This window comes from Vigna umbellata, chromosome 2 (genome assembly GCF_029865625.1).
Source record: "Vigna umbellata cultivar VRB3 chromosome 2, Vumbellata_1.0, whole genome shotgun sequence".
Classification (NCBI taxonomy): domain Eukaryota; kingdom Viridiplantae; phylum Streptophyta; class Magnoliopsida; order Fabales; family Fabaceae; genus Vigna; species Vigna umbellata.
Window position 1 is genome coordinate 7,772,151 of NC_142166.1, and position 18,066 is coordinate 7,790,216.

At 32.0% G+C, this 18,066-nt stretch overlaps 2 protein-coding genes and 2 non-coding genes across 4 annotated transcripts; all 4 read right to left on the reverse strand.

Annotated features, from left to right (window-relative positions):
* Positions 1 to 566: 566 nt before the first annotated feature.
* On the reverse strand, positions 567 to 2,338 carry LOC148203317 (large ribosomal subunit protein eL32z-like). The gene is made up of 3 exons (XM_088106107.1): positions 2,181 to 2,338; positions 1,001 to 1,182; positions 567 to 895 (listed from the first exon to the last, which is right to left on the reverse strand). The coding sequence occupies exons 1-3, from the start codon at positions 2,268 to 2,270 to the stop codon at positions 766 to 768; spliced, it is 402 nt and encodes a 133-aa protein (XP_087962233.1). The 5' UTR covers positions 2,271 to 2,338; the 3' UTR covers positions 567 to 765.
* LOC148203318 (small nucleolar RNA Z196/R39/R59 family) lies at positions 1,499 to 1,580 on the reverse strand. Its single transcript, XR_015784566.1, has one exon. It is a non-coding gene; the product is annotated as a small nucleolar RNA Z196/R39/R59 family (small nucleolar RNA).
* LOC148203319 (small nucleolar RNA U31b) lies at positions 2,029 to 2,110 on the reverse strand. Its single transcript, XR_015784568.1, has one exon. It is a non-coding gene; the product is annotated as a small nucleolar RNA U31b (small nucleolar RNA).
* A 13,557-nt stretch (positions 2,339 to 15,895) lies between the features above and the next one.
* Positions 15,896 to 17,859, reverse strand: LOC148203320 (transcription termination factor MTERF6, chloroplastic/mitochondrial-like). The gene is made up of 2 exons (XM_088105992.1): positions 17,721 to 17,859; positions 15,896 to 17,416 (listed from the first exon to the last, which is right to left on the reverse strand). Exon 2 carries the CDS (start codon positions 17,408 to 17,410, stop codon positions 16,418 to 16,420), a length of 993 nt encoding a protein of 330 aa, XP_087962118.1. The 5' UTR covers positions 17,411 to 17,416; positions 17,721 to 17,859; the 3' UTR covers positions 15,896 to 16,417.
* Positions 17,860 to 18,066: the final 207 nt, after the last annotated feature.

The following is an 18,066-nucleotide window of genomic DNA, read 5'->3' on the forward strand; positions in this document are numbered from 1 at the left end:
ATGTATGATTTATGAGACACTGACATATAACTTTTCCTTGTTTTCATTTCAATAAAAAGTATATATATATTAATTAGCTTATTTGTTTTTTTGTAATAATTTTAGTTTTGTTCATATTTGTATAGTAGCTATGTACATTAATTAAGAAATGAAAAAGTGAAAAACGGATAACAGTTAAAAAAGAGTGTAAGATAAATAAAACGATAAGTCGTGTTTAAAAGATTTGTAAAATCGTACATGATAAATTTTTTTAAAGGTTTATAAGATTAATTTGCGTATTGGATTTACTACTTGTCATTTTCCTTATATTTGGTTGGCTTGGACTTCAACAATTCGACCTGGGTTTTCAACCAAAAAGTTAATTCTGCTTGTTATACCCGCCCAAACGTTTTATAATAAATTAGAGTATGCAACTATCTAAAAGAAAACTTGTTCACCAAATAATTTCGAACCTTTAATATCCATGTTTACCATTAGTTTTAAATGAATAAAACATCAGTTTACCTATTGTGGGAAAGCGCAATCCACTGTTAATATGGCAGAGTAAATGCAATCGCAAAGAATAATTTGGCTTTAACTAGACCGTAATATTAACTCAAAATTGGGTAAAAATAATTTGTAACAGTAAACATTTGGCGACATAATAAACGTATGACATTGCAAAATGGTTTTGACAACGAAAATAGCAAAAAGCAATCAAAATCTACTAAGTGTGTCAATTGAAGCTCACTACAAAACATAAAATCGTCTCCCAGACATTGGGATCTATTCATCTTCCTGGCTGCGCAGTCTGGCAGTTTTGTTTGTCACAACTACATCAAGCTGAGCAGCTCTCTCAACAATGTCCTTCCTCTTCCTTGTGGACACATTGTGAGCAATCTCAGCACAGTACGTCCTGAAGTGATGTTAACATAAGAAACAGAAAACTCAGCAAACGTGTACGTTGTGCACCTTAAAAAAAACATGCATGCAATGAAATTAGTAAAATTAAATTACTCACCGATTATGCATCATGAGAAGTTCAAGGTCCTTCACATTGTGCACAACAAATTTCTTAAAACCATTTGGAAGATAATGGCGAGTTCTCTTGTCTGAAGCATAACCAATGTTGGGCATCAAAGTGCATCCTTTGAACTTTCTCCTGACACGAGAGTCAATACCCTTGGGTCTGCGCCAGCTTGGCTGTCAAAACACAAATTGTAAAACATGACTACTCGCATTAGAACATAACCAACTAGTTTCAAACCTTTTTGACATCTTTATTTTAAAAATTTACCTAAACCGACACAATAATTCCACAAAAAATGCTAGCACCAAAAAGATAAAAAAAAAAAGGAAAAGTATAATCCTACATTAACATGTCAGGAAATTTTCACTCAGTCCTAGCTAGCATGATTTAAAAAATTACAAGAAAATAAAAGTGAAGTATCATGTTAAGTAAAGGCTAGCCATGCCCATGAATGAAATTTATACAAATTCATGCACTAGAATACCATTCTGCAATCTCAGCCGAAAGATGGTGATTTGGTAAAATAATCACTGATTAATCAGAGTACTTCTAAAAATCATCACAGATTGCAGAGCAATATTAGACTCTAGCTTAAAACCACAACAGTATTTAGGGAAAACAAGTTATCAGGATTAGGCCACCGTGGCCTGAAAATACATAAAAGCATCCTTAATGAATAATGTGAAAAATAATATTAGCTATAAAGTAAAAAAAAACTGCAGAGAGATCAGATGGCAGTGCATAATTAAGAATCATCATTCATGTTGCAGAATTGATGTATAAATAACATCATATATCACTGCATTTAAAAATAAACTTATTAAACTTAAATAATAAACAATGGCATAGAGAAAGTGCTTCAGAAAAAACAAAAACATATCACTTTATCAACATGCACAAAGTAAGGCCAGTCTGCAAAACACACTCAAATCCCCATCAGATGTAAACGAAGAGATTCGCAAACATGGAAGAAAGGAAGAATCTAAACCTAAAACTAATATACTAAAATTGAAAAACAGGGATCAGATAATAATGTCATTCACCATCTTACACCGTCTGGTGCAAATTAAGACTGGGGCGACAATAACAATCATCATGTCAACCTAAACAAAGCTAAAAAAATCACAACCGTAATCAACCGTAATGAACTTCACCCACACCGTTGACTGACCTTGACGGAGATCTTGCGATCGCTTTGGGGGCGCTTGAACTTCTTCACTCGCTTCTTCACGATCTTCTTCGAGATCAAGGGTACCGCCATTTTTACTAACCTCAATTAGGGTTTCCCTACAGGAGAAATTTGCTTCTCAACATTTATAAAACATGAAAATTAACATGGGCTAGGTTTTTGCAGAACCGGGTCCAAACCCGACCCGCTTCTTTGCTTTTTGTTTAGAGCCATGAACTTGAAAGTTTATCTCTGCACCATCCCAATTTCTTTCTGCACCTCCCCTTTGGTAAATTTTACTTTTAACTTTTTTTTTTTTTAAATCCTAAACCCTTTCTTTCTCCTTTAATTTCAGTCGCCCTAGCACCCCACCCTCACCCCCACATCCACACATCTTTCTCTTCTTCTTTTTTCTTTTTTTCTCTCTTTTTTTAGTACAATTTTATTTTTAAGGTTAATATTTTTTAACTTCTACCCACTCTAATCTCATTAATGTAATGGTTTGGTTTATGTTTAATTAACAAGCATTTGTTATTGATAATTATACTGATTCTTTCTTTTTTCGATCTCATCACCCAAACAACACAATCATTTTAATGGTGGATCCATGTTCTATGTTTCATTTTCTTCTAACTCTTTCTCTGTTTTTTATGTTTCTTAATATTGTGGAAGATAGTTAATTTTATAAAAAGGTTGAAACATTTTATATAATCATTTAAATAAAAAATTAAAATATTGAAATTTTAAAACTTTAAAAGAGGAATTTGTTCACTTAAATTTAGAAATAATAGTACCATTCTTTCTAAAGTGTATTTCTAAAGTATATAATTATAATATAAAAGAAAAAAAATTCCTTAATAAAAAAGTAATATGTACAACAAACTAGTATTTGTACGGGTTAATTAAATTTTAGTTTTAAGTAACATGTACAACAAATTTATCTTACCAACGTTTCATTCTAAGAATCTTAATAACATTTTAATATAATAAATTTTGAAACTCATCTTTATTTTGAAAAAGATTTAATTACTTGGATATAAGTCTACTTTATTTCCGTTTTAATAAAGAAATATCAATTTCGTATTTATTAGGGATTTTTAATGTAGAAATATATAAAATCATCATCTAATTTATGGAAATTTATATTTAATTTAAATTACTGTATTAAAAATATTATCGTATAATAATTTTAATTTTGTTTGTTATCATTATTTTTATAATTTTTATTATTTGTTACTTTAATTAATAAAACTGTTATTCTAATTTTAAATAAAATATATAAAATTAATCAATTCTATAAAATTTATTTTTATTATTAAATATTAAATACTAGTATCATTTACCTTTTTATAAGATTACTTTTTTAACTGTTTTATAATTGAATTAAAAAATATAGATATTCATATATTTCTCGTAAAACTACTTTTGGTTTTTGTATCTTAAAATTAATGAATTTAGTTTTTAAATTTTGAAAATATTAAGTGATTTATCTTTATTTATTATTATAGAGTATCTTTTACTAAATAAGATAAATATATATTATTTTATTTTATTATCTTATCATATTAATTTATTCTATCCCAAGCTTTAAATAAACGTATATATATATATATAGAAGACGTTCAGCCTCAGAAACTATATAAATTTATAAAATCATCATCTAATTTATGGAAATTTATATTTAATTTAAATTACTGTATTAAAAATATTATCGTATAATAATTTTAATTTTGTTTGTTATCATTATTTTTATAATTTTTATTATTTGTTACTTTAATTAATAAAACTGTTATTCTAATTTTAAATAAAATATATAAAATTAATCAATTCTATAAAATTTATTTTTATTATTAAATATTAAATACTAGTATCATTTACCTTTTTATAAGATTACTTTTTTAACTGTTTTATAATTGAATTAAAAAATATAGATATTCATATATTTCTCGTAAAACTACTTTTGGTTTTTGTATCTTAAAATTAATGAATTTAGTTTTTAAATTTTGAAAATATTAAGTGATTTATCTTTATTTATTATTATAGAGTATCTTTTACTAAATAAGATAAATATATATTATTTTATTTTATTATCTTATCATATTAATTTATTCTATCCCAAGCTTTAAATAAACGTATATATATATATATAGAAGACGTTCAGCCTCAGAAACTATATAAATTTATAAAATCATCATCTAATTTATGGAAATTTATATTTAATTTAAATTACTGTATTAAAAATATTATCGTATAATAATTTTAATTTTGTTTGTTATCATTATTTTTATAATTTTTATTATTTGTTACTTTAATTAATAAAACTGTTATTCTAATTTTAAATAAAATATATAAAATTAATCAATTCTATAAAATTTATTTTTATTATTAAATATTAAATACTAGTATCATTTACCTTTTTATAAGATTACTTTTTTAACTGTTTTATAATTGAATTAAAAAATATAGATATTCATATATTTCTCGTAAAACTACTTTTGGTTTTTGTATCTTAAAATTAATGAATTTAGTTTTTAAATTTTGAAAATATTAAGTGATTTATCTTTATTTATTATTATAGAATATCTTTTACTAAATAAGATAAATATATATTATTTTATTTTATTATCTTATCATATTAATTTATTCTATCCCAAGCTTTAAATAAACGTGTATATATATATATATAGAAGACGTTCAGCCTCAGAAAACACAGTGGAGAGATTTTGTTGCAGTGGTGTCATCCCAGAGAGAAGATAAAAGTTCATCAAAAACTTCATCAGATTGCAGGATTCAAAAGTTTTCTGAATCACGTTTTGGAAGAAGAAAAATAAGGTTTTGAGAATGAAGAGAAAGAGAACGACTGAAAGTGGTGAAAGAAGGGAAAAAGATAGACTCAGTGATTTACCAGACGAAGTTATTCAACATATAATGGAGTTTTTGCCCACAAGACAAGCTATTCAGACTTGCGTGTTATCAAAAAGATGGAAGAATGTTTGGAAAGGCATGACCACTTTGCATTTCAGATGGTCGAATGGAATTCGAAAATACAACAAACATGTGATTCATGTTCTCTCTAATCGAGATGATTCTATTTCCATTCGCAAGATGAATTTGACAGTGTTTAATTCCACTGCACCAAAAGTGATGAACAAAGCCATTGAATACGCTTCGTTGCACCATCTCCAGGAGTTGACACTCATCATGGATATCAAGTCCAAACAAATGTTGGTACCAAATATACTTTTATTGAAAATAAAAGCTTTCAGAAATACAACAATCACTCTTTACTCTCACAGTGGTGCACACAATCATCACAACTCACAATAACTTAACACAATAACATACAATCCCACTCTTTACCTCTCTGGAATTTCACCCTACACACACCACACTCCTCTTTCTCTTTTTTTTTCACACACTCACAAACCTTTCTTTCTCTACTGCACCTTTGCTTATTTCTTTCTCGGTGGTGGTAGTTTTCTTTGCACACCTTACTCTCTTTTATAACCAATAAAGGAGCTAAACTCCAAAAAAAACATTGGTGCAGAGTTTCGGTACTTCAGCAGACAAGGAAAAACACTTTCCCCAAAATCCTCAACTTTACAAAGTAGGGAACATTAGCTTCCTTATTCAACAAGTGGGCCCTTTTAAAGTTTACCTAACAAAACTCCCCCGTAAACTTTAAATTGGTCTTCTTGCATTGTATCTCATTATCTCATTCCAATAAGCCTTTTGCAATTCTCTAGCAATGTGGTTGGTAGTGGCTTGGTGAATATGTCTGCGGCTTGAGCTCGGCTTTCAACATGTTCCAGCTTGACCTTTCCTTCTTTGACTTGTTCTCGGATGAAATGAAAACGGACGTCGATGTGCTTGCTCCTTCCGTGATTAACTGGGTTCTTTGCCAACTCGATTGCCGACTTGTTATCAACTCGGATCACAATCCCTTCATCTTGGATCACTCCCAAATGCTTTAATAGATTTAAAAGCCAGACTGCATGACACACGCTCCAAGAGGCCGCCACATACTCTGCCTCGCAGGTAGATAGGGTTACAATGGGTTGCTTCTTAGACAGCCAAGTAAAAGCTGTATTTCCAATTAGGAATACGTAACCTGAAGTACTTTTCCGGTCATTAATATCACCACACCAATCACTATCTGAGTAACCCACTAGTCGATAGTCATCTGATTTTGAATAGAAAAGACCAAGTGATAGGGTTCCTCGAATATATCTCAAAATTCTCTTCAGTGCCTTCCAATGTGTATAGCTTGGATCCTCCATGAATCTGCTCATTATCCCAACACTCAACATTAAGTCGGGTCTCGTGCTTGTAAGATACCTCAGACTTCCGATTAAACTTCGATATCTCCCAGAATCAGCTCGTTCTCCTCCATCAAACTTCAATAGTTTAGTACCAGGTTCCATTGGAGTAGAAACCGGGTTGCAGTCCTCCATTTTATACTTCTTTAAAATTTCAAGTGCGTACCTCTCTTGGGATATAAAAATCCCTTCATCCGATTGCTTCACTTCCAGGCCAAGAAAATATTTCATCAAGCCTAAGTCTGTCATCTCAAACTCTTTTTCCATTGCCTCCTTAAACTCCTTAATCAGCTTCGTGTTGCTTCCGATGAATATGAGGTCGTCGACATAGAGAGCAACTATCATCATATCCTTTTCTGATTTCTTTGTGTACAAGGCATGTTCGTACGGACATTGCTCATACCCAGTTTTCTTGAAGTACCCATCAATTCTCTCATTCCAGGCACGGGGAGCCTGCTTCAGTCCATAGAGGGCTTTTCTCAATCTCAACACTTTCTTCTCATCCCCTCTCTTCATGTACCCGAGTGGTTGCTCAACATACACCTCCTCTTTCAGTACGCCATTTAGAAATGCCGACTTCACATCCATCTGTTGAATTGGCCATTGGTTTTGAGCAGCTAACGAGATCAAGAGTCGGATTGACTCCATTCTCGTGATAGGAGCAAATACTTCATCATAGTCTATCCCCTCCTTTTGTCTATATCCCTTTACCACAAGTCGAGCCTTATAACGCTCAACCTCTCCCTCAACATTCATCTTCTTTTTGTACACCCATTTTACTCCAATGGGTCGAGCTCCTTCAGGAAGGTTAGTCAGTTCCCAAGTTTTGTTGCGTTCAATCGTTCCGATTTCCTCATCCATGGCTGTTCTCCACTTCTCATCTTGGACAGCTTTCTCAAAACTCAAGTCATCAGAGTCGGCCAGAAGACATACAACATGAACTTCATTTGTAGTGTCGTATATGTCCTGTAGACTTCTCATCCTAGGATGTTGTGGCTCGGTTTCTTCATCTGAGGACTCAGTGGTTGTTGTTGCTGAAGGTACAACAATCTCCGAGCTAGTTTCTTTTTCGACCAGGTTACTCCAACACCACTCCTTTGTTTCCTCCACGTGAACATCTCGGCTCACCACTACTTTGTTGTTAACAGGATCAAATAATTTATATGCTTTAGAATTTTTATCATACCCGATAAATATGTACTTCTTGCTCCGATCTTCTAATTTTGTCCTGTGCTGACTTGGTACTTGCCCATAGGCTATACTGCCAAACACCTTTAGATGAGAGACATTCGGCTTCACACCACTCCAAATCTCCTGAGGTGTCTTCTCACCCAACTTTGCATGTGGACATCTGTTTTGCACATAAACTGCGCATTGCACCGCTTCTGCCCAGAACTTCTTTGGCATATTCTTCCCTTTAAGCATGGTTCGAACCATATCAAGAATGGTCCGATTCTTCCTCTCAGCAACACCATTTTGTTGTGGGGAGTATGGAGCCGTCAAGAAACGCTTGATTCCATGTTCCTTGCAGTATTCATTGAACTTGGCAGAAATAAACTCACCTCCTCTGTCAGATCGGACTGTTTTGATGACTTTGTTTGTTTCTTTTTCTACCATCACTTTGAATTTCTTGAAAGTTTCAAACACTTCTGACTTCTCCTTCAGAAAGTGAACCCACGTTTTCCTTGAGAAATCATCAATGAAGGAGACAAAGTATCTTTTACCACTAAATGATTCTGGAGTTATTGGCCCACACAAGTCGGTATGGATTAATTCAAGTTGCTCCTTTGCTCGGTATTCAGAGATCCGAGGGAACGAAGTCCTTGCTTGCTTTCCGATCACACATTCTTCACAGAACTTCTTTTCAAATTCCATTTTAGGCAGTCCGAGGACCATCTCCTTTTTCACCAACTCGGTCAACCCTCCAAAGTGAAGATGACCGAACCGCAAATGCCACTTCATGGCCTCATCCTCCATATCAAGTTGCATGTTTTTATCTTGAACTATTTTCAACTCAAGTTTGTACATGCGATTTTCCTTCATTTCTACTTGGGTGATGAGCCTCCCGAATTTATCCCTCAGTTGTAATTCTCGGTCCTTCATCAAAACTGAGTACCCCTTCTCCATTATCTGTCCCATGCTCAGTATGTTGCTTTTGAGATCAGGTATATAGTATACATCTCTGATCTCTCCGATTTGCCCATTTTTCTGTTCATACCAGATCGTTCCTCGACCTTTGACGGTTACTTTTGAAGCATCGCCGAAAGAAACAGATCCGGATTCCACCTTTGAAAGTACTTTGAATAAACTCTCGTCGCCACACATATGGTTACTTGCGCCGGTGTCCAAGTACCAAACCGAATTGTTTGAACAGTTTGGCACAAGCTCAGCTTCTGGATCTTTTGACATCAATAAGATCCCACTCTCTTCATTGGTTTCCTCAGTAAGAAAATTTGTTTCCTTTTTCTTTTCAGCCTCACAATATTTTGCTATGTGGCCTGGCTTCCCACAATTATAGCAATTACCTGATCTGCACTCGTTTGCGTAGTGGCCAATTTTGCCACACTTGAAGCATTCAATTCCTGACTTAGATCGACCTCCTCGACCTCTTCCTTGACCACGACCACGCCAATTCTGTTGTCTGGTCTGGTTTGTGTCGGCTTCAAATTCACCTCTGCCACGTCCACCTCTGCCACGTCCACCGCGTCCTCGGCCACCTCTTCCTCTTCCTCTAGGATCTTGGCCCTGAGTGTTCCGAGTTCCTCTTAAGTCAAGTTGCACTTGTAGTGCTTGGTCAAGAGGTTCTTTCATTTTTCTTCTTCTTTGTTCATGGGCCTCAAGTGACCCAGTAAGCTCTTCAACTGAGAGTGTTGACAGGTCCTTCGATTCCTCGATAGCGCAAACTATGCTTTCGAAATCATCTGTTAGTGATCTCAAAATTTTCTCTACCACCCTGCTGGCTGGCAATTCCTCTCCATTTTTACATATTTGATTTGCCACTGCTTCCAACCGAGATATATACTCGGTTACTTTTTCTTTTTCCTTCATTCTCAAACTTTCAAACTCGCCTCTGAGAGTTTGGAGCCTGACTTGCTTCACTCGGTTGTCACCTTTGTATACTTTCTCCAGAATCTGCCACGCTTCTTTTGAAGATTTTGCATTTACTATCTTCTCAAAGCCAGATTCATCCACAGCTCGGTACAAAATGTATAGAGCTGATTTATCCTTCACACGCGTTTTCTTCAACGCTGCAAGTTGGGCAGCCGTCTGTCCTTCGTCGTCGGTGGGTTCTTCGTACCCACTCTCCACTACATCCCACACATCTTGGGATCCAAGAAGAGCTCTCATCTGCACACTCCAATTATCAAAGTTGACTTTCTTTGTCAATTGAGGAAGGGACACACTGTTTGCAAGGTTTGCCATTTCTCACTCTCTTTTTATTTCTCGGACACTCAAGTTCTCACAGCTCTGATACCAATTTGTTGGTACCAAATATACTTTTATTGAAAATAAAAGCTTTCAGAAATACAACAATCACTCTTTACTCTCACAGTGGTGCACACAATCATCACAACTCACAATAACTTAACACAATAACATACAATCCCACTCTTTACCTCTCTGGAATTTCACCCTACACACACCACACTCCTCTTTCTCTTTTTTTTTCACACACTCACAAACCTTTCTTTCTCTACTGCACCTTTGCTTATTTCTTTCTCGGTGGTGGTAGTTTTCTTTGCACACCTTACTCTCTTTTATAACCAATAAAGGAGCTAAACTCCAAAAAAAACATTGGTGCAGAGTTTCGGTACTTCAGCAGACAAGGAAAAACACTTTCCCCAAAATCCTCAACTTTACAAAGTAGGGAACATTAGCTTCCTTATTCAACAAGTGGGCCCTTTTAAAGTTTACCTAACAACAAATACCCACTTCTTTCCTTCCCCTTGTTTTCAATTGCAAATCTTTAACCTTTCTTAGCCTTTACGCCAATTTCTCTTCCTCACCCTTGATACTTCCATCATCTCTTCCGCTACCATCTTTGAAAACCTTGCATCTCTCCAATGTCACATTCATACCGAAAGATGACAATAACGTCGAACCCTTCTCAGGATGTACTTCGTTGACCACTTTGGTCCTTCAACATTCCATGCGTGGCCCTTCAACACAGACTCTTTGCATATCAAACCCTACTGTTTCCATTTTGAGAATGGAAAACATAGTCTATTGGCATACTTTTCAACCCAAAATTGTTCTTTCTCTTCCTAAACTCACTTCGATCACACTCGAGAATAATCACTTTCCCATCTGTTATAAACTCACATGCACTTGTGATCTTCCTCTCCTTAAAGAAGTCAAAATCGATAATCGTACTCATGTACATTCTTCCATCGTTGTGCATTGGTTGCAAATGTTCTCTAACGTAAGAACGTTGATAATTTCATCTCGTACCTTAGTGGTAACATACTTTTCTTCCTTTCATGGTTATCTTTCTCAATGTTAATCTTACATTTTAAAGATTCCGACTAAAAAAATTCTAATTTTCTGTATAATCATGCAGGAATTATATATTGATCTACTGGAATTTCAACCTCCCTACTTTGCCAGATTGGAATTATTCAAAATCGAAACGGATTCTAGAACTATGATGTTTAAAGCTGAAGTAAAAAAAGTAGTGGATTACTTCCTCCGAAATTGTCAAAGAAGAAATGTTAATGTGATAGAGTGCTCAAGGCCATGTTTGTAGTTTTATGTTGTAATTGTCTTGTCTAAGTGGTGTTTTGTTGCTTGCCTTTCACAGATGATAGATTTGAACATATCATTAGTGCGAAGAATGTATTTGAAACTGATTCATTTTTAAATTTTTGGTGCAATTTTTTTATCATTTAATTAAGTTTCATCTTCTTACTAAATTTAGGTATGTTAGGTCTTTCTTAAATTATTTTTTTATATTAGTATATAATTTTTTTTCTAATTTCTTAATTAAATCATGACCTTGACACAATGAAAATAATAACATTCATTCATTAAATACATTATTATTTTTATATTAATTACAAGATAATATTATATCTCTTAAATATATATATATATATATATATATATATATATATATATATATATATAAACAAATAAATAATGAAAAATATAAACAAGAAATATTTAATTGAAAATTTTAAAAATTGACAACTGTACCAAAAAAGTTTAGTAAAAAACTCAATTACAACTATTCAAGTTTTCCAAAAATTAATTAAACCTGTTGTCAGTTATCTGTTTCTTGGAGCCTTTATTGTATAGCGGTGTGAAAATTTTAAATACATGAAATATGTTATATTCTTGAAAGATGCAGAAACAGAAAGTGAATCTAATATTTTTAACAACTAAAAAATATAGAAACAGGTAACTTAGGAAATAATATAATTAGAGATACGACTGTGTATTTGAAATCTGAATTTCTGAAATAAATCCGTTTTCTAGTGCTAATTTTTTAATCATTTGTCAATTAACCAACTATATAATATTCGGAATCTAAATTTCTAAAATTAATTAAAAATTATTGTACGGTCCATTTTCAATTAAGGCAGTTGCTACATTGTATTTTTCATAATTTTCCATATTTCTAAGTAGAGTTTGATTTTTGGTTACTATATGAAATTTAATTATTTTGAATATAGTATTTTTTTTAATAATGACATTACATTTTGTGGTCCTTCTAATTTCGGATGATTCTGATTTTTGTTTTTCAAAATTTAGAATATTTTTACTCTTATTATTACTCTATGAAATTTAATATTTTTACTCTTATTTTACTCTATGAAATTTAATATTTTTAACATTACATATAATTTAGAATATTTTTAAATTTTTAATATATATAGTATCTCCAAAATATTTATACATTTATACATAAAATTTGACAGGTTAAATATATATATATATATATATATATATACATACATACATATATATATATATATATATATATATATATTGTATTTTTTAAACATAAAAGCAAACTGCAATAACTATAAAAAATAATATTATACCTGCCCCTTATGCTAAGATTCATAAACCTAAGCCACGACAAAATATGAAAATTTCGAGAACAAACAATTTAAAACTTATTATCTATTATAATATATCTATTATCTATTATAATATAATATAAATAATATTAAGAAATTTTTTTAATTACTCATATTTATTTTCTTAGCAAATATTTTAAAAATTAATTTTTTATTATTTTATATTAATAATTTATTTTTATTTTATTATCATATCATATAAAAAAATATTAGAACTTTTACTTTATTATTTATATTTATTTTGTTGAGAAATATAAAAAAATTGTTTTTCTAAACATTTTCTTTATTTATATTTATTTTGATGTCGTAGGCATAGAAATTATGTTTTCCTTTTACTTATTTTTTAAACTTATTTGACCTGTTATTTTCAAAATAAAGTATATTTCTATATTATAATTTTATTCTTAATTTTATCTTTTTATAGTTTTTAATTGATTAAAATATAAAAAAAATACTAAATTTTTTTTTTATTATTTATATTTATTTTGTTTACAAATGTTTCAAAAATTACTTATTAAAATATTTATTTTGTAGAAGTCCTTTTGGCAAGGCTTATGAGCTTTCAATGTTATGTTCTTTTTTTTTTTTAATCTTGTTGAAGTTTTTTTTTATGAACTTTCAAGATTCCAACAAGCACTTCTAAGTTCATCTCATCAATATTCTTTGAGATTCTTAGAGCGGTAACTTGTAGTCTTCATTTTCTGAGAAGACTGCGAAGAATTTTTTAATATTATCAAAATTGTCATAGGTTTTACCTGACGATCTTAACTCATTTAGGATCGTTTGAAACTAGTTGAACATGACTTGAATGTTCTCGTTGTCTAGCATGGTGAATAACTCGTACTTTCGAGTTAATAAGCTCAACTTTTTTCTTTTGACTTCATTTGAGCCTTTGTATGTGACAACTAAGGTATCCTACATTTCCTTTGCTCCCCTGAATGCATGTACTTTCCTACATTCTTCCTTAGACAAAGCACACATTAGTGAATTTTGAACCTTAGAGTTAAGAAGGTATCTATATTTTTGCTCATCGGACCACGAGGTTTTCTGTAAGGGCTCTCCCTTATTATCAAGGTATACAATTACCATTCTTAACCACATCTCACATATCGATGTGACAGGATTCAAAGAATGTAATCATTCTTTGTTTCCAATAGTCAAACTTTTCCCCCTTAAACAGATGAGGCATGTTGACAACATATCCTTCGTGTTCCATTGTCCGCTAGGATCTTTTCCTCAAGTTTTGTTAGGAACTCACCCTTAAGGTAAGCTTTGATGCCAACTGAAAACACTAAAAGGATGAATAATGTTTCCGAAATCTTTTCGCAAAGCAACATTTAATAAGTTGTTAAAGAGATGTATGATTTGTAAAATGTTTTTATAAGATGAGTAAGTGGAAAATGTTTTAGGTAGCAAAACAATAAACCATAGATTTTGTACTGGTTCACTCAACCTGAATTACGTCCAGTTCTCCCTTAAGCATTATTAAAGGGTTTCACTAATCTTTTACAAAGATTACAACGAGTTTAACCTTTTCAGGTTTACAATAAGTGTTCTTACCACTTCTGGTTCACCTAGTCAACATAACTAATTTGAGTTTAACCACTCCTGGTTTACAAGTATTTTAACCACTTCTGGTCTTAAGTATTTTAACCAATTCTAGTCTCAAATCTAGACAACATGTCTAGACAAGTGTTTTAATTCTCTTCAGAATTTACAAGACAAACAGTGTTTAAGAGCAAAGGTATAGATGATAACTCTCAAAGAGATTATATAAACAATACAAAGAGTTATGTGATTTGCTAAGGTTTTTCTCTCAAAAGAAATATATCTTTACATGATATATGAGTGCAGTAAGCTTGAGTTCACTATTTTATTCTTCTTTTCTCATCCTTCTTGTGTTATCATTACTATCTTCTTTTTAAACTTTTGTCTATGTACTTTTTCTTGAAAGGTGACCGTCAAACAAGGAAGTTTACTTCAGGAGAACAGATAACCTTGAAGTAGAAAATCAGACTTTAGTCTTTTTTGTAAGGGTCAGAGCTTTATCATTGCCTTAAGCAAACTGAGCTTATACGATGTGACAGAATATAAGGCTTCATGGGAAACATTTCTAGAATGCTCTTCTTCTCACATTACGTCTTTTTCTTAGGTGCAATTATTTTGATCATATCTTTCTACTTTAGTAATCTACACAAATATGAAGAATAAAGTATACAAACATCGAAACACTTTATCATACATGCATTACATGTTTTGAACGTTGATAAGCGTTAGACTCTATTACGTGTTCAAGATATCTTATCATTTGTTATTTCATTCATAAATACATTATTTGGTAAAACATACAATATACATAATCATCATATGGTATAAAAATTAGATATTTCTTTAAAGGATATAGCATTTAAGGATCTTCATTAGACTACGTTTTCTTTAAAACACTTTGTTTGATATAACACTTGTATTAAATAAAAATTTCTTTTTAGTCATAATATTAGATAAATTTTCTTTATCATAAGACATTTTGCTATTCATATAGTTTATTAGATTATTTCAAAAGAAAGACATTTTCTTTTTCTTAGTCGCGGTTTATGATTTTTAATTTATTAAACAATTTAGAAAACATTATTCATAAGTTTAATTCTATCTAAAACAAACATTATAAAATATTTTTTCTATAAACGCTATTTTTTTTAAACATCATTTCATACACAACAATATTTTATTTACTATTTATTATTAAAACCTGAGTTGTTTAATATAGAAAAATGATTGGAGAATAAGATGAGGATGGGTGCAAGTGTGACTGGTGCAGCAGTAAAATGGGGAATAAAAATTTTTGTCGGGGTGGAGGAAGAAAATATTTCTTGTGGAATTTTCTCTTGTTGAGAGACTTAAAGATTATTTTTCTTAGAGTTGGTAATATTGTTTTACATTTATTTGCTTTTCTCTTCTAAAATACTGATTGTTCTGACTTCTACTATTCTCCTTTTCAGCCCATATTTTTCCACGACATGAAAGGCCTTAAGCAAATTATTTTCTGCACCTCAACTTTTCATCCTAAAACACAATTTTTTAAAATATTTCCCTTTATAGATTATCCTGCACAAGGAACATTTCCTCATTACTCTAACTTATATCATCCAACAGAAACAACAAAGCCGTAATTGGAAATCTTCTTTTATGGGTTCCATGCTATAAAGGAGTTGAGTAGATTGAAGATGTGAAAGGAAGAGTAAATCATAAATTTGAATTTCATAATGATTTTGTTTTATAGAGAAACCAGATCAAAATTTGTTAACAAAGAAGCTGAACTAAATAAAAATTATATAATCTCACATCTGAGGAGACAATTTTATCCACCAAAGAGTAAAACATGGCAGCTAGGCCAACCTTGGTAACAAAATATGGCAGATAAGTAATAACTACAGCAAAAATGTGGTAAAAGGAGCTAGCCAACCTGTAAACCTTTTTTTCCACTTTCATAATCCAATTAACGAGAAGAAATTCAATGATGCCTGTCTGTGTCCTCGTGGAAAACTGAAAACCATGCTCCCTTGCAGCTATGACAAAAGCTGTTTCATGTAGTGACTCAGATGCATATGATGGCAGATGAACCTCAGTACCCATTTCAGGCAAACATATCTCAATCATAGATCTAAAACATAACCCATCATCTTAGATATAATGTATGAAGAGATTATGAATTTGAACAAAAGAACAAGCTTATATGGAATCACAAAAATCTGTGGATGTTACAGGACACCACATCAGAAACAAATACCAATAAACTATTAACTAATTATGAAAATCAATAAAATAGGGATTAGACCTAGTTACTCAAGGCTTGTCCTTCTAACAAACCAAACTTCATGAAGAACTTCTTCTTGTTGCAATCCAACATTTCACTCAAGCTACAATTTAAATTCTTCTCCTTTAGAAGTTTGTACCGCGGTTCTATTCTTCTCTTGAGGCCATGGTGAAAGAAACAAGGATAATCAACAACTTCATCAACTTGTCTTCCCATCACATCCACTAAAAATTTGAACCTTGGTTCTAATGAATTCTGAATGCTCTTGATCAATATAGGAGGAAAACCAACCACCAAAGCAACTACCTGTCTTTCTTGAAATCCTCGTCTCTTTAGATACGCATAATTGGGTACCAAAAGCTTGTTCACATCTCTACTCAAGATTGCTGGGAACTTCACAGCCACTGCTTGAAGATCCTGCTCACTCAGACCTATTGATTTGAGGAACTGTGAAGTAGGGCGGAGTCTTTTCTCAACACTATAACCCATAATATAGGGGTCCTTGACTATAACTTTTCCAATCATTCCATCTTTATTGAGACCAAGGCTAGCAAGAAAGTTCACAATTTCAGTCAACTTTGTTTCAATGCTGTAACTTATAAGCCTAGGATTGAGCAGTATCATTTTGCCAATATGCTTTTCAGGAATACCCAAAGCCTGAAAGAAGGCCAAAAGGGGACAAAGCTTCTCTTCCACACTGTTTGAGAGTATGTGAGGGAACTTGGCTATGGCAGTAGCAACCTCACGTGGTTTTGTTCCCAGGGTCCTGAGACATTCAACCGTGGGCATAATCTTGTCATAAAGATCCAGCGCAAGAATTTTGGGGCATTTTGAAACAATTGAGGGCAACTTTCTTTCTTCAATGCCAATGCTTCTCAAATACTCCCAATTCTCACTGGCTCTTTCCTGATGCACATCCTCAAGGCGCCTACACCGTCGGAAAATTCCTTGCACACTGTTGTCATCAAACCCTTTATCTTTGAAAAACCACATCATACTGCTCGTGATCTCCATTTTACTCTAAAAATAATTTATTTTGAGAATGAAGAAATAAATATTAGCTTACATACGCAAACACCAATAGAACTAGAAGAGTAACTGAAGCTCAAAACTTAGCACAATTCAAATTCAAAGGTTACATAACACTTTGTTCAGCACAAACAGGCATGTAAACCCGATTATTCGCACTCACAATTTTGCAAGGGAAACAACAAAGGGTTTGGAAATTTTCTTCATTGAAAGATTAAAAATTTTTGGAAAACGAAAAAGAGAATTGAAATGTTATAACTGAGAAATGGATATGGTGTTAGGAAGAGTGAGTTACCGAAGGGTTCTGCCGAATGCATGCGTGGGAGGAGAGGAGGGTTCAACACTAACAGTGAGGACGAGCTTCGCAGAAAAATTAAAATGGCCGATTGAAAGATAAGGTGTGTAGTGTTCCCCCATTTGATTTTTTTTTTTTACTTTATTATCATATAATATAAATAAATATTAGAACATTTACTTTATTATTTATATTTATTTTGTTGACAAATATAAAAGAAAATTGTTTTTCTAAACATTTTCTTTATTTATATATATTTTTATGTCGTAGGAATAGAAATTATGTTTTCCTTTTACTTATTTTTTATTTTTAAACTGATTTGCCCTTTTATTTTAAAAATAAAAAT

Coding starts and splice junctions, on each gene's coding strand:
- LOC148203317 (XM_088106107.1), bottom strand. CDS start 2,270: ATGGCGGTACCCTTGATCTCGAAGAAGATCGTGAAGAAGCGAGTGAAG. Junction 1,183..2,180: donor ATCGCAAGATCTCCGTCAAG/GTCAGTCAACGG, acceptor GTGTTTTGACAG/CCAAGCTGGCGCAGACCCAA. Junction 896..1,000: donor CTTCTCATGATGCATAATCG/GTGAGTAATTTA, acceptor ACATCACTTCAG/GACGTACTGTGCTGAGATTG.
- LOC148203320 (XM_088105992.1), bottom strand. CDS start 17,410: ATGGAGATCACGAGCAGTATGATGTGGTTTTTCAAAGATAAAGGGTTT.